Here is a 15503-nt window from a genome sequence, read left to right as displayed (position 1 = left end):
ATTTGGGTCATGAACTGGTATTTTCTACAATTGCAAACGTCATTAAAGGGGTCTGTAAAGCCTCTGAGAATACTGCAGATAGTGTGTTATTGTTTAAATGTGCCGCTGGGTCAATAACTAATCAGACACAGTTCATGGAGGATGAACTAGATGTTGACAAGAGTCAGAGTAAAGAATAGACTTGCTGTCCAATGGACGCGTGACATGCTGCTGTGAGTCAGATTCCATTTCACACACAGCCTTGTGTGTGTGTGTGTGTGTGTGTGTGTGTGTGTGTGTGTGTGTGTGTGTGTGTGTGTGTGTGTGTGTGTGTGTGTGTGTGTGTGTGTGTGTGTGTGTGTGTGTTTTTATGTCAGCGAGGCCTCCTCTGTTTCTTCATTTTACTAATGCTCTCTCTCTCTCTGGCCACCAGCAAAACACCCTCCTCTCAGCTTGACACACTTCTAGATATTGCACACACACTCTGTGTCCTTTTGTCCCAAGTGAATTCTTCTACCCGCCTCCTAATCTGCACGATGAGTAAGTTATGAATCAGATGCTGAGCCAAACAACAAGGTGGTGCTGTGCTAAATAAAGCACTGACCCACTCAGGGCTGTGCGATAAGAATAGACTCGCACTCACCAAATTTTGCTCACAATAACAAAAACGTGAGTTTAAGTGAGCCTCAGCGGTGTGTTGAAAGATCAAAACATGCTCACATGTACTGCAACCACATTCTGCTCTCAACATGACAGCATGTGCTGACCTCTCTGTTTCAGGGAAGTTTGGGTTCTTAACTTTCTTATTAAATGATGCCGTTTGTTTATAAAACAACAACGTGGAGGTTTCTTCGTTCAGCCTAGACAAAGCCAGAACTTCTACTCACTCTATTCTTACATTTCACAGTAAAAGCCCTGAACATATACATTATGCAGGCAAGTATTTAACATTTTAATGTAGTTTTTTTGTCATGCCACCAGATTACAAAGGTCTTTTATATTGAAATTTAAGTGTTAAATACATTTTTGTTTTCCCCCTAAGACTCCTGCTATTGTCTATCACTCTTTGTTCCCCTCCCTTTGTTAATCACCAGTGAAAAGCCTCAAGCAGGACTGTTGTCTTCCCTCTCTGTTCCCTTTTGAAATGCATTTAATACGTTTTGTCTTTGTTGTTGTTCCATCTAATCCTCCTCTAACCATTAGTAGATTATGTGCTTTCAAAGTCTTCCTCCATAGCAATAACTCTTTACTGCTTACATCAATTAGTTAACCATTGACACGGGAAGAACCAATTTCTTTCTTCACTACAGGAGTTGATCCTTCCAGTTCAGTTACAGCAGCCACGTTCTCAAAGAGCTCCTAGATCACAGCCATGTTTATCCTCTGTGCCCTGTGTGTCCTAGATTGATTGGAGTTGAGGAAGAAATGCTAAATGCTAAATGGACTTGCACGTGTATAGCATCATCATTCACACCCATTCATACACTGATGGCAGAGCCTACCATGCAAGGTGTCACCTGGCCATCAGGACCCCAAACTGATTCACATTCACACACATTCATGCACCAATGGCACAACCTTAGGCCAAAGACTGGAGGATCTGACCGGATCGCACCGCCGATCTTCCGATTGGCAGACAACCCGCTTTATCTCTGAGCCAAAGAGGAAGACCACCAGTGTGTGGGCTTGGGAAGATGGAGAGAAGAGCAGAATGTCTGGAGAGAGATGATCATTGTAAATAAAGCAAGGGATTAGAGGAAGGAAAGGACAGAAGTGACAGATTATTCAAAAGAGGCCGGGATTGTTTAATCTGAATATAGTGGAGAGGCAACTGAAATTCAGATCCAGTCTCTCTCCTCTTTCCACTCTTGCCTCTTTTAAAAATCAGCTGTTCACTGACCTACAAATTGTCTTTCTTTTTAACAAGGAAACAACAGCGCACATTCTTCTCCATGTTAAACCTTGGCTGGGATCAATACAGCTTTTAGCAACCTGGTGAAAAATAGAAAGCCTCCATCACAGGTTACTGGATCAGATGTCTTCTTGATCGGTGTTAAGTGTGTGGAGAAGGACAGAACGTGGCCAGGTTTACATCCCAGAATCTAACAAAGCAACTTCTCTCTGGTTCTTTGTCTGGGCTAGTCTTTGCCTCACGTGTCCTCCCCCTCTAGGCCCTCCCAGGCCTCGCATCATTACATAATACTGGTTTCCAACTGTTGACACCCTCTAACGGCTATTTCCACCACTTCTCCCTTGTTTTACATTCTATATGTAAGCAAGGCCCTCTGTGGGTGACTCGGTCATGACTCTGTTTGAGAACATTTTGTCTCCTCTGGAATAACAAAAGAATGCAAATGAGCTGTGCACTTCCCCTCCTGTGTCTGCTGAAGGCAGCAGACCTGCCTTGCATGTGCCATTTCCCGGCCCCGTCTCTAGCCCTGCCCTCAGCAGAGCGATCTGTGAGCTGATTGGTGCTGCTTTTGTGTTTACATGGAAGCCCCCCCCCCCCCCCCCCCCCCTTTTTTTTTTTAACAACTCATGATTTGCCAGGCTAAACTTAAGTTCCTTAACCTGCCTCCACACTGAAGTAAACAGAGGACATGAGGCTGTAGAAACAAAGCCCCTACATTTTAGAGTTGTCCTGCTTGAAGTTCTACTTATTACACAAGCAGTAGCCTTGAGGAGATTTATATTGTTATGGGTTTTGACACCGCTGAAGATGTCCTGCAGATATGGAACCAGCAGCAGCCTCGAGCAGACCGGCTAACCGCCCTCTTCTCTCCGTTCTTCCCCAGGCAGCCGCAACCCACCCCGGGACAGACCCCCATGGTGTCCCCACGGGCTGAGACCACCCCCATACCCGTTCCCACCCAGATCCGCAACTACCAGCGCATCAAGCAGAACCTCTCCAGCAGCCCGACAACCATGCTGTACAGCTCCCCCAGGTAAGAGCTGTCTCTGCTGGGTCTGAGAGGGACGGGGGGACGGGGGACGGGGGGCATGGTCCTGGATTGTCCTTGTTAGTTTTTACAGGGTTTATACACATTTTTACTGATACATTTCCAAGACTTTTCCGTGCCTTTTAGGCAAGTCTTCATGATTCTATATTCTCTGAAACATTTGTGTGTACATGAAAGAATGAATACAAGTCGGAGTCTGAGGTCACCCAACACAGAGAACAGTGCAACAAGTGACGTAACTGATCTGTCCGACCTTTTATTTCTGTTTTTCTGTCATTCACTCGGGTCCAGAATGGAGAAATCAGTAGATAGTTCTACATGAGGTGTAGAAAAGAATTCATACAGCTTTGGATAAGACGAAGCTTTTTTAGTCTGACTGGAGTCCAATAATATCTATTAATAATTTTACAATGCATAAATTTGCTATTACTATCCCTTAGTGGCCAACCCATGCTATGGACAACATTCTCCCAGACCTCTTGTGTAAGATCAGTATCCAGGTCCCTGTGCCATATCCTCCTCAGACTCTCACCATGAAGAGCATTTGCTGTCATGTTATGAAATACAGAGGATGATTGTACATTAAGTTTTATTAATCTTTGCGGTACGCTGTCATCCTGTCTTGTATCATAACCCATTGACTGTACTTACAGGTATTTCCAAAAGTCCCCCTTATCCATTAAGCTATATCAATCTTTTAGACCTTGATAGGAGAAGTACACTCCCTCCCCAAATAGATCAGAAAGTGGCTAAACCCTTCGTGTGCCATGCTCTACATATACTTTTCTTTCCTATTTGAGGAAATCCTGTGATTAACAGCGCAGCATTTCCCCAAACATGTACCCTTGTTTGTACTGACACAGTCCAAACATTTTACGGATATTGTTCCAAAACTTCCGGAGAAATCGATTAATAATCCATTTGGGAGGGCCACGTCTCTGCTTATTACACTATTACTCTTATTACACTGTAGTTGAACCAATACAGATTTTTCTCAGTAGATCTCAACTGAACCACATTTACTCTTATCATCCAGGTATGTGTGATGCAAATTCCCATGACTTTTCTAAAACTTCTCCAGGCCTGAAAATTGCTATTATTTTTCATGACTGTAAGAACCCTGTGATTAGTAATGAAGCACTTGGAATGGGCACTCACTTGTTGACATCAACTTGTGACTAATGTTCTACTCACCATTGGGAGTGAACTTTATGGCTATGTAATGAAAACGCAGGCTGTTATTACATCAGCCATAATGTTTCACTGAAATTACATCAGATACAGCATGTGCCTGCTTGAGCTTATAGCTTCTCAGCCTGTTGCTAGGAGGGTTTGTTGGTGGTTTTATGTGAAGACAAAGCAGATAGGAGGGTAGAGGAAGAAAGAAGGGTGGCACCGTGCTCCACAGGGAGATTAGTTCTGTTGTTCCTATAGAGTGCTGCAGGAATAAGTCCTAAAACCTGGAAGTGAGTCAGCATTTTAGCCCTTCCAGCTCCCTCGTCTCGAAGTCATTGGGGTTGTGGTTAGGTGCCTGAAATAAGGTATGTGGCTCAAGCGTGAGAGATTTTAAGAAAACACAATATGAAATATGTCAGTTAATACCCCTCTTGTAAATTTTGAATTTTATGTATCTTAATTAAAACATACAGTTGCTAACAAGTGGCTAAATGATGATTGTAGCTCTCAAAAAAAGGATTTACATAATGTTTTTGGAGTAGCAGGTTGTTCATTTGCCCTGTAAGTTAGATGGTGGAGGATCCACTCCCCGCTAGCTATGCGTCTTTCTCCAGCTGTCCTACTCTCCAGCCGTCCTGTCTCGTCTGTTCAGGGAGTATAAGAACTCTGACACTCTGTCCTTTTGACCTATCAGAGGCCCTTCTTAATTTGTTAGTATTATTTTATGCTCACTTTAGGGAGCAAGAATTTGGCAAGTCGAATTCCTTCTTATACTGTATGGATCTTCATTTTGCTTTATTTTACAAATAACACCCTGCAACTAGATACTAAGATAGAAGGAAGTAGAGTAATTTGTGTTGAGCTCCTAATATGATATCTTAATATGAGCTAGCACCTAAAGCAAGAGTTGGCCTTCGTGCACCTGTAAATCCAGCACAGTTTACTGGACACGTTTAGGTGATGGCTGGGATTCCTTTAAATTGTAAAGCAAATCAAACAGTGTCATTTTAACAGTTAATTCTTTCAGGTGCAACATTTTTCTACGGTAATGCACAAATTAAAACTGTAATAGACTTCACAGAGGAGGAACAGAACGTCAAATTTGAATCTTCGAAACGGTAGCCTAAAAAAACAACAACAATGGGTCAGACGTCACGTTGACTGCGTCCACTTCTGATATAGCGTATATGGGATACACACAATGTGTTGTGGTGAGAAACGCTGAATGTAAACATAACTTTGTTTGATGTCAAGAAAACTCCACAGGGCATTTCATTAAAAACCATACCTTGTGCAGTTGTATCATGTTGTATCATTTCATTTGCGATTCACAGACCTCAGATTATGTATATTGTGTATCTCAGTAATTACATGAGGTCCCCACAAACTCCAGCACATGCTTTGTGTGTGACTCTGTGAAGAATTTAAAGTTAAAAAGCAATGTTAGTGTGTTTAATAAGCACGCCTAGTGGTGGATATAATGTTATAACATGTTTATTTGAAGAAGTGTTAAATCATAAAAGTATAATCATTATATGTATCAAACTATAAAATACAGTTACTGAATGTCTTGAGGGAAAGAGAGAGACCTTTGAGACAGGCTTTTCAGATCCGGAAACAACTGTATGGTAATGAGATGAGTTGGGTGAGCCGACTTCAGGAATGTGAGGTGTGAGCAGTGGGGGAAGGAGATGTGTTGATGAAGACAGCCCTATGGAACGAGGGGGGTTCGCTCTAGATAAAGACAGGTCGGACCATCGGACACTATTCAGACATTATCCGGATCACTTAGACCAATGGAGAGCATTGTCAGAGGACAGGAGGAGACAATCGGATTTCAGCCAATCACAAAGCTGATAATGGACTTTTGAAAGTAAACTACTGACTTTCGGGTATAAAAACATTGTTCGGAGAGACGTTATTCAGTTCTTGGCGATCTTCTTTTACTGTAAACTGGCGTTTGTCTGCCGGTTGGGGGGGAGAGTGTTTGAACTCGGTTTCGCGAATCCTTACTGTCGATAGTGTAATTCAGTTTGTAACTGTCTTTTAGCATTTGTGAATTATTAAATACTTTTTCGTTGTAAGCCGGATCCAGCTGACTTTTTCTTGGCGTGACTTCGTTGCTCAAACAACAACGATAGAGCGAGAGGTCCGCGGCCTCCTGTGAGGAGAGGTTAACCACCTTTATACTCACATCCGTGTTGAGGTCTGGGAGAATTGGCTGACATGAGCCAAAGGGAGAGGAAAGAGGTCACTAGAGAGACAGTATTTGAATACCTGAATCCTAGAGGAAGCCAAGGTATTGTATCAATGTATTTTATAATACGGGTAGATGAAATCAAGCATTCTGATTGGTTGAGAGTGAGTCACGAGGTGTACTTTATTGAGCCATAAAGTACTGTACAACCTGTTTACATTTACCAGAGCGTTCCATATCAGTGCGCACTCAAAATAACGGGTAGATTTTGCGCGACCATTAGTTACCAAACATGTTTCGTGTCATGTCAGTGAGTGGACATAAATCCGAAAAGCTCCCTTCAAAGCTACTGGGCACCAAATCTCAATGAAAGACAGCGTTGGAGTAATATCCTTGCTGGAGAAGCCACTTCCAACACCAAGCCTCCAGCAAAGAGAGCAAGAGTGGTCGGAAGCAATATCATCAGAGACGAAGGGGAATGAATGAATGAGATGGTGCGAGATCTAGCTAGGCTAACAAACATGATGTTCCCAATGCTGTTTGTATGTTGCATAGCAACAGACACACATACGGGACTATTTTCTCTAAGCTACTGAAATGCGATACACAACGTTTGGTGGCTACAACTATTTTGTGCTGAAAGGGAGCTTACTATTTACTTACTATTAATAATGTCGCAGGCAACCGTATTATAAAAGCAATAAGGTACTGGAGGCAGTACTGTATCTACAATAATGTAATAATGTAACAACACCTTTGAACTGTACATTATTGACGATACAGTACTGCCTCTCGTACCTTATTGCTTAATTACATCACTCTTTGGATTGGTTCAGTGTTGATTGAGACAGAGCATTTTCCTCATGGCTCTGAAAGCTGAATGAATTTTACTTGAACTTGGGATAGTCTGTGCAATTACTTTTACTTATGTTTTTTGTGATGCGTGGTTGTGTTCTCTAGGTCTGGCACTGTGAGGCGTTCCAACACTAGTCCCATGGGGTTTCCCAAGGTGGGTTCAGCGTCCCCCAGCTCTGCGGACGTCCCTCAGACAGTAGGCAGGCGTCTCTCCACCGGCAGCTCTCGGCCCTACTCCCCCTCACCTCTTGGTAAAGACATGTCCAGACGTGTCTCCCAGCACACCAGCTTTTTAATAACACGTTCCAGACGTGAGTTTGACTCGCAATGCGAATAACTGTGTTTTTGTTTGCAGTGGGCACCATCCCTGAGCAGCTGGGTCACTGCTGCTGTCACCTGCAGAGCCACGAGCCTCGCAGCCGCAGCTCCTCAGGAGGTCAGTTCACTTCAGCTGTCCTCTACAAAGCCTGGTCCCCAGGTCAACCCAGACTGTGCCAACTTGTTCACTTAGATCCAATTTATGGTCCTGTAGGAAACGTGGGTTGTTGAAATAGCACATGTTAATTAGTTAACACTGAAACATGAAGCATAAATTGGAAATTGTACCATATGGATGAATATTTTGTATGATAAAAACATGTTGCGAATTTTGGAAGTGATTCCATCTAAGCTATCTTTTTTCAACGCTCTGGAAAAAAAAAGCAGTGCAGCATTCGAATGTTGATTTTAGAATTCCAATGTCAACATTATAAATGAAGCTTCAAACTCTTTGGTACAGCCCTACTTTCTGCAGCATTTTTTTAATCCAATGCAGAATAAAGCTAGAGCTGAAGACAGCCTTCAGCTGTGAGACGATTGAGACATGAAGTTATGTGTTATCTGAATCAACACTATAAATTACATTCTAATTATAGTACTATATAGTATACAGCCTTTTAACTTGAAATTAACTCCAATACGGGCCCTCTGCCTTCTCTAGGTTCCCCCGTCCCCTCTTCTCAGCTCCTTGGGCCTCGCCTCCAGAGCGCTCCCACCCTGACAGAGTTCTACCAGACCAGGCAGAAACTCCACAAGCAGTTATCGGAACCTGTGCAGCCTTCCGCCTCCTCCTCCTGCAGTCATTCCCCTCAGCTCGGTCGACCAGCCAGCCTCGGCTCCTCCCCCACCAAGCTCCTGGGCACCTCCCCCCGCACATCCGACTGGCTGCAGAAGTCGCCGCTGCCTACGATCATTGGCTCCCCGACTAAGGTGAGTGCAGATGTTATTAAGTGTGCAGATGATCCAAATTAACTAAAATGTCAGTTTTTATAGTTTCCCTGTTTAATTTTTCTTCCATTCAGACCATTTCGGCACCATTCAAGATCCCCAAAACGCAGGCATCCTGTAACTTGATGGCACTGGCGGACAGCCCCGTGCCCACCAAGACGCTGGCAGATGCCCGGGATATCTGTGCCCACCACTGCAGCCCGTACCTCACTGGACGCCCAGCTGCCCCTGAGGCCAGTAGGACCTTTGGCAGGTAGGCCTCCTTGAAACAAATGTGTCTTCTGTCTGTTCACTTTGCTCGTTCCCTACTTCTCTTTTGCACCCACCTCAGCTTCCACCGTAATCAATGTTACACTGATAAATGAATGTCCATTGACCTGTCTGATCAAGTCTGGCCATTGTGGTTTATCGCCAATATAATGGACATTATTTTTTTTTTTTTATATAATCAGTTTTTGTATGATGTAGCTATTGTACAATTGATCAGTAGTACACCTATTAACTGACTACAAGAGTGGAAATGTAATTTAATTGACTTACTTGCGATGTATTTTGCTGGATTAAATGTCGGGAGACAGTTTCACACTGGCTCAATTTAGTCTCAGATGCATTTATACGCACACAAAACACATTTCTGGGTCTGTACTTTCCTGGCATAGAAACATTGTTTTGATTCATTTTAGATCCTTGATGTGTCACTCATATCGTGTATATTTACATGCATGTAGAGGAAAGGGCTCTAGCTTGGCGCACCGCTTTGTGTTACTTTGACTCACCCCTGTCTGTCCTCTACCATATGACGTCACTCTGTTTGACATTGCTCTGACGTTATCTGTGCTTTTCCCTGCAGGTCTGTGAGCACAGGTCGTCTGTCTGAGCAGCCAATCAGAATCACTCTGGGGGGACAGGCCTATCAGGGCAGCACTGACAGCTTGAACACAGAGCGACCCATGGACACAGGTAGGGTACACTGCTGCACACACAATGTGTTTACCACAGGTTGCCCTATTTCAGTCACTTAGTCAACATAAGAAATTACTCATGTTGTCTGTATTCTTCAATATACAAAATTCTGTATAAACATAAAGTCTGAGGAATGATTCTGTTATTTCATACAGCGTACTTTTTTCATAACTATGATGCCTCATTTAAACGACACCAGTGTATGACAGAGAATGAAAACAATTAAATGTGCTCTTCCCAAAGCCCCTGCAGGTCCCAGCGGGCTGATTCACGGTGGGTCAGCGAGTCCTCGTACTGTCCTTTTCACTGTGGGTTCACCGCCTAACAGCTGTACTCCTCCTACCTGCAGCCACCTGGGCACACGGCCACGCACCATCTCAGGTGAGGGCCCTTACCTAGCTGAGCTACTGTGCAAGCAAATAAGCGATTAACAGTTGGAAGCAGGACGGCGGTGAGGTATTTGTTAGTAGCCCTGATCTCATGATCCTCCACCTTCTCCTCCCTGTCCTTGTCTCAGTGGGCTCTAACAGTTCGGCCGGCTCCCTGTGCTCCACCAGCGGTCGGGTCTATGTCGGTTCTCCTCCGGGAATGGCCCTGGGCTCCTCTCCTCCAGGAGGTTTTGGGGGCGGGCAGGCTGTCCCTGGGACTGAGGGGGCACCCAGCAGCCTGCGCTATGTTCCCTATGGAACCTCCCCTCCCAGCTTGGATGGATTCATCACATTTGAAGCGCCAGAGCTGCCTGAGGAGACCCTCATGGAGGTGAGGGAGTGTGGTGTCTGTTTCTCATTATTTAACAGGGAAACGGATCTGTCAGACAACTTCATGACTCACTGGTATACCCTTTTTTTAAATCTTGTTTTTGTGTTTCACGTTTCATTTTTGTCCGGTCCAGCGCGAGCATACAGATACCCTGATGCACCTACGGATGATGCTTTCATTCACTGACTGCGTTCTGGAGATGGCGGCAGTGCGAGCTGGAGGGACGGAGCTTGGCGTGTCGGCCGCCTCCCTCTACCCCCCCCAGGACAGTGTGGTTGTGGACCAGATCAGCCAGCTCAGCAAAGAGTGGGGGTAAGGAATGGCTTAAATCTAGTTTGACCCTCCGATAATCTCCCTAATGTGGTGTAGTCTTGAGGAGGCCCTTTGTTCAGTGGTGTTGCTGCAGTATTTTGTATACTCTGGTTGTGCTGCCCCCTACAGGCAGGTGGAGCAGCTGGTGCTGTACATGAAGGCAGCTCAGCTCCTGGCTTCCTCTCTCCACATGGCCAAGGCTCAGATTAAATCAGCCAAGCTCAATCCCTCCACTGCTGTCAAACAGGGTAAGGACATTTCATTTCCCATTACTTGACTTAACCTGTGACCAGTGCGTTAAACTGGAACCTGTGAGTGAGAAACTTTCAAATACACGTTTATGCAAGAGATATTTATTCCCTTTCTCTGTCTTCTCTCAGTGGTGAAGAGTTTGAATGAGCGTTACAAAAGCTGCATATCCCTCTGCCGCCGGCTGACTGACAAACTCAACCACTTCTTCTCCGATAAGCAGCGCTTTGTAGACGAAATCAACAGCGTCACAGCGGAGAAGCTCATCTACAATCATGCCGTGGAGATTGTGAGTATCAGACACACACAGTACAGAAATAACTAACAGTCTTCAGCGGTTACAGAGACAAGATGACTGTAGTCTGATAATGGTCCTTGTAATTTCCACCAGGTTTTTTCAAGCGGTATGTTCAGTAAAGTGCCACTCTAATCTATGCTAGTCAGCCTAATGTCATGCTGTCTGTGTATTTGTGCGTCAGGTTCAGTCAGCAGCTCTGGATGAGATGTTCAAGCAGACAGAAGATATAGCCTACCGCTACAGCAAGGCCGCCATGCTACTGGACGGCCTGTCCAAGATCCTACAGGACCCTACTGACATTGAGAACGTGGTCAAGTGTGAGTACAAACTCTGAGAGAGAGAGAGACACACACACACACATACACACACAAGCGCGCCCAGTCCTACACAATAGGAACCACTCGCATGAACAGATTGGGTCTTAAAGGGACAGTGTGTAGGATTTGGTGATCTCGTGATGTGGATGCAGATTCCAACCAACTGAATTCTGCTTCATGGTGACCATAGCAGGGCTATACTCAGACCAAATCCCTCCTTTGTTCCCAATAACTTAAAGAGTTATTTCAGGTCAAGGGTTACACATCTGGGTGCTTTTTGTCCATCACCCCATACAGGGGACAGGGAGGCACAGTTACATCTGCTTTGCCCAGTTTTTACGTTGCCATGTTATGTTGAACACCCCACCCCCAACAACGGGCCTTATATACTGTTGGGTCCGCACATATTCGGGTATGCACGTCCTGACTAACTGGCCACGGTTACGCAAATTTTCCGTTGTTCCAATGTTTTCAGAGAATTTGGCACATTCACCATATTTCTTGTTCTTTGCTTCCCAATTGACTGAGAGGTTTATTTACCTTTTTTACTTTTAACTTTTAATACACTTATTACTTATACACTTCATGTTATGGTACAGCTCTGCGATGACACAGCATTGACAGCTGTGGCTCTTCTAACACCACTACTGACTGATTCCTGACAACATGTCCCTTAGCTATGCAGTGTGAAGGTGTGCAATAAAAGAGCACAACAGGTAGCCGTTTACAGCAATGTGGGGGTTTATGATCAAACCGTATCAACACGTACTGCTTCGTAAACAGGCAGCATTTATCAGGCTGAAAAGAGCAATATGCAATAACTATGTGCAGCTAAGAGAGTTTACTGGATCTGCAGGACTAGCAGACCTATAGTCTGTCTAATAATTGAATTGTTCTTGCGTTTACTTTGTTTTAACAACTTCTCTTTGCATGTTGTTGTTTTGTGTATTTTCCCTGCAGACAAGGCCAGCGTGGACCGCAGGATCTCAGCCCTCTGCTACTGCACTGTCACACTCTATGAGTAGCTGCCCTCACACAAACACACATACACACACAGAGGGACCAAGTCCTAAGACTATCGACGACCATCTTCACAAAGCCGCCGTTCCTTCCTGTAGCAGTTCAAGCACTTTTCATTTGAATCTGTATTTATCGTCATACTGGCTGCATCACGGACTGAACTGTGACAAGCGACTGATGCACAAATTTACAACCAAAGATGACAACGGATCTAGAAAAAATAACAATGGCTAAAACCAGATGTGGACATAAAACTTTCAAGTGCAGTGTTCTTCAGACGCTATGTTGGTGGAAAACCATCTGATCAACAACTAATATCCATCTTTCAAGATATCATTTGTTTTTTACCAGAAGAAAAAGAGGATGGACAGGACTATGAGACGACGATGATCCTGCTTATTATGTGATATCAGTGGTTATTTACTGTGTTTAATTTGTCATTGTTCTTATTTATTGGTTCAGAAGAACTTGGGTGTTTAAGTCTCCTGCCTATCTTGAAAACCTCAAGTATTGGAGTCGAAGGAATTGGAAGAAATTAGCAAAGGGCTTACGGCCAATCAGAAAAAACAAACTCTTGTTACAGAAACTAGTCAGCCATGTGAGCAAAGGAACATTTTTTTTTTTCTTGTGTTGTTAGCTCAAGCACTTTATTGTGGATTGAGAGGAAGAGAAGTGTATCTGTAGAAATGTAAAGGCAGAGGAAGGGTTTTCTAATCACTCCTGCTCCCACCTTCAAAACGTACCTGCTCTGTATGCATGATGAGCGAGTCTACAGAATGCATACATTTCCCATAAGGCAGAGCAACCAGGGCGAAGTGTAATTGGCTACAGCTCAACTTTGTGGGACCTCTTCTGTCAAGATCAACTTGATATTGATAAAACACTTTTCTCTTTTTAGCTGGTTTGATATATTTAAAGGGGCATGCCACTGATTTAAAGTAAGGATATCTATCGGCCTGTGCAAATTTGACCTTTCTATTATCTAATTTTAATTTATCATGCATGTTCTCCAACTTAATGGAAGTGTAATTTTAAATTGGAGAAATATCCCTTTAATTGCAGATACAACAGTTGGCATATGAAAAAAATGGGCTACAATTTGAGTGCAGGCATTTTAAGGCTTCCTTGTTATTTACCATTGACACAATGTCAGATGCAATTGCTCACAAACATGAAACCAACATAATTTATAGAAAACACATTTTGATAAATTGCATAAAACACAGCGCTGGGGAGCTTTGATTGGCTTTAATTAACTTGATAATAATTTTGCACTTGCAAACAGCTAAGAGACGCTTGTCACATTGTTCCCATCGTTGCCCAGTTTTGTAGGAACGTAACAAACCCATGGGGACTTGATGATTATGTTGCTCATAGTGAGGAGGGGTTCGGGTAAATTCAAGTGACAGTGGCTCACTCTGCTCCCATTTGTCACAAGGTCTGAAGGCCCGGACATGGAGGAGAAAAGTGGTGGCAGGCCCTTCTGTCACCACTGCACTGCTGAACAACCAATCAGCAGCCACCTTAAACCCTGATGGAGTGAATTGTGAAACTGAATGGTCATATTACTTGACAAGTTACCTTAATAATAAGTTTAATTTTACTAAAATACTACATTTTTTATGTTCTGTCAGTATCTGTAGCTAATTTTTTTTAACAAAACTTGTTTGCAAACTTGTATATATTTGTATGTGGTGCATGTGATGATTCCATTCCCCTCTTTTTGGGAGGTGTGTGTGTGTGTGTGTGTGTGTGTGTGTGTGTGTGTGTGTGTGTGTGTGTGTGTGTGTGTGTGTGTGTGTGTGTGTGTGTGTGTGTGTGTGTGTGTGTGAGAGAGGTCACAGCTTGAGTTTTGGGGGTGTCCATGTTACCATCAGATGGCCTGCCTGTCAGTCAAAGAGCACAAATCTTTACATGTACATAGATGAATTTGATACATTTTATTCATGTCTGCCAAGGGTTTGATAAGAAACCTATTCTGGCACAACGGGGGTGTGCCAAAGAATAAAACATAACTTGTGGCAGCTCCAAAACTTTGCAGAGAACTCTTTCTACCAGGACTGTTCATTGTTGAGATCAAGACACGTTTGTTTCGTGGGTCTTATGAAATTTTGGAAATGAGCGTGATCTCTTTAGATTTCAAACTAATCTCCCAAAATTTCTTGATACTCCATTTGTCACAGTCTGTACTGCCTAGTATCCACTCTGTCTCTCTGCCTCCCCTCAAGTCATCTGCTGTGCTCCCAATGGTGTATGTTCTGTTTGTATGTGTGAGTGTCTATAAACACACGTGCACTTGCCAGGTGTGCATTAAGGCCAGTAGTATACAGTTATTGATGGGAAAGGAGGTGCCTTCTTGAAAGTAGACAGAGGCCTACTCCTTTGTACAGGTGTGAATACATTCTTTTCTGTGTACAAATGTTTATAAATGCATTCACAGGCATCCAGTGGTCCCTGGGCCTGTTCCTCTGATGTACTGTTCTTTTTCTGAGACATATCTGGGTTACAGTTTCCCTCGTCCTTGTCATGAGCACTCTGAACCACACAAAGCCTTTTACTGCACATGGAGTGAAGAGGGACAAATAAAGCTGATGGAAACCCGCCTGAACCTTTGCTCTGTACCATTTTTGTATCCATGGACTGTAACTGAAGATGGACTGTTTTGGATGAAGCACGGGTACCGAGTCAGCATTTTACCCTGTAGAACCTCTAGAATCTTGAATGTATGTACCCTGTTGTTTTACGCTTCTCCAGCTTGATCTGAATGCATTTTGAAGTCACAACCATGATAATGCAACTCTCTCCATGCACCAACTTTTAAAAGAGAAATGTCCATGTAATACTTGTGTCCCTCACCAAGGGGTGTCTGTCTTTGTTCTTTATGGAACACAAATACAGTCTTTGTTATTAAAAAGAGAAAACATTACAATGTCTTGCTGTGTTTTATTCTTTGGGATTGGGTTTGTGTCGATTTCTCAGAGACTGAACGGTCAGACGAAACAATCTGAACTGAAAAACGTTATGTGACGATTATACAAATTATTAAAATTAAAATCAAATTGTACTAACGATGTTGTGTTGATCAATAAAATGATCCCTGCCTTGTTGCGGGTGTGTTTGCCTTACTAGATTGTATCTGACACTCTTAACCT

The 15503-nt window shown here is 43.6% G+C and overlaps 1 protein-coding gene across 2 annotated transcripts in view; it reads left to right on the top strand.

Moving 5' to 3' along the window:
- The window catches only part of ulk2 (unc-51 like autophagy activating kinase 2), a 42591-nt gene extending 27311 nt beyond the window's left edge, over positions 1-15280 (top strand). For both annotated transcript variants that reach the window (XM_068712239.1, XM_068712231.1), the window contains exons 15-27: positions 2775-2924; positions 7273-7418; positions 7523-7603; positions 8147-8415; positions 8508-8686; positions 9284-9393; positions 9640-9777; positions 9914-10155; positions 10289-10467; positions 10597-10715; positions 10848-11005; positions 11196-11331; positions 12292-15280. In XM_068712239.1, coding sequence (XP_068568340.1) covers positions 2775-2924; positions 7273-7418; positions 7523-7603; positions 8147-8415; positions 8508-8686; positions 9284-9393; positions 9640-9777; positions 9914-10155; positions 10289-10467; positions 10597-10715; positions 10848-11005; positions 11196-11331; positions 12292-12356 — 1972 coding nt within the window. In that variant the 3' untranslated portion in view covers positions 12357-15280. The remainder of the gene's footprint in view (positions 1-2774; positions 2925-7272; positions 7419-7522; positions 7604-8146; positions 8416-8507; positions 8687-9283; positions 9394-9639; positions 9778-9913; positions 10156-10288; positions 10468-10596; positions 10716-10847; positions 11006-11195; positions 11332-12291) is intronic.
- Positions 15281-15503: the final 223 nt, after the last annotated feature.

The sequence above is a fragment of the Cebidichthys violaceus genome, unplaced genomic scaffold (assembly GCF_023349555.1).
Source record: "Cebidichthys violaceus isolate CVI_PGR_0920_01 unplaced genomic scaffold, fCebVio1.0.p SCAF_1, whole genome shotgun sequence".
NCBI lineage: Eukaryota > Metazoa > Chordata > Actinopteri > Perciformes > Stichaeidae > Cebidichthys > Cebidichthys violaceus.
The sequence above is the reverse complement of the archived record's forward strand: the minus strand, read 5'-3'. Positions and strand labels throughout refer to the sequence as shown.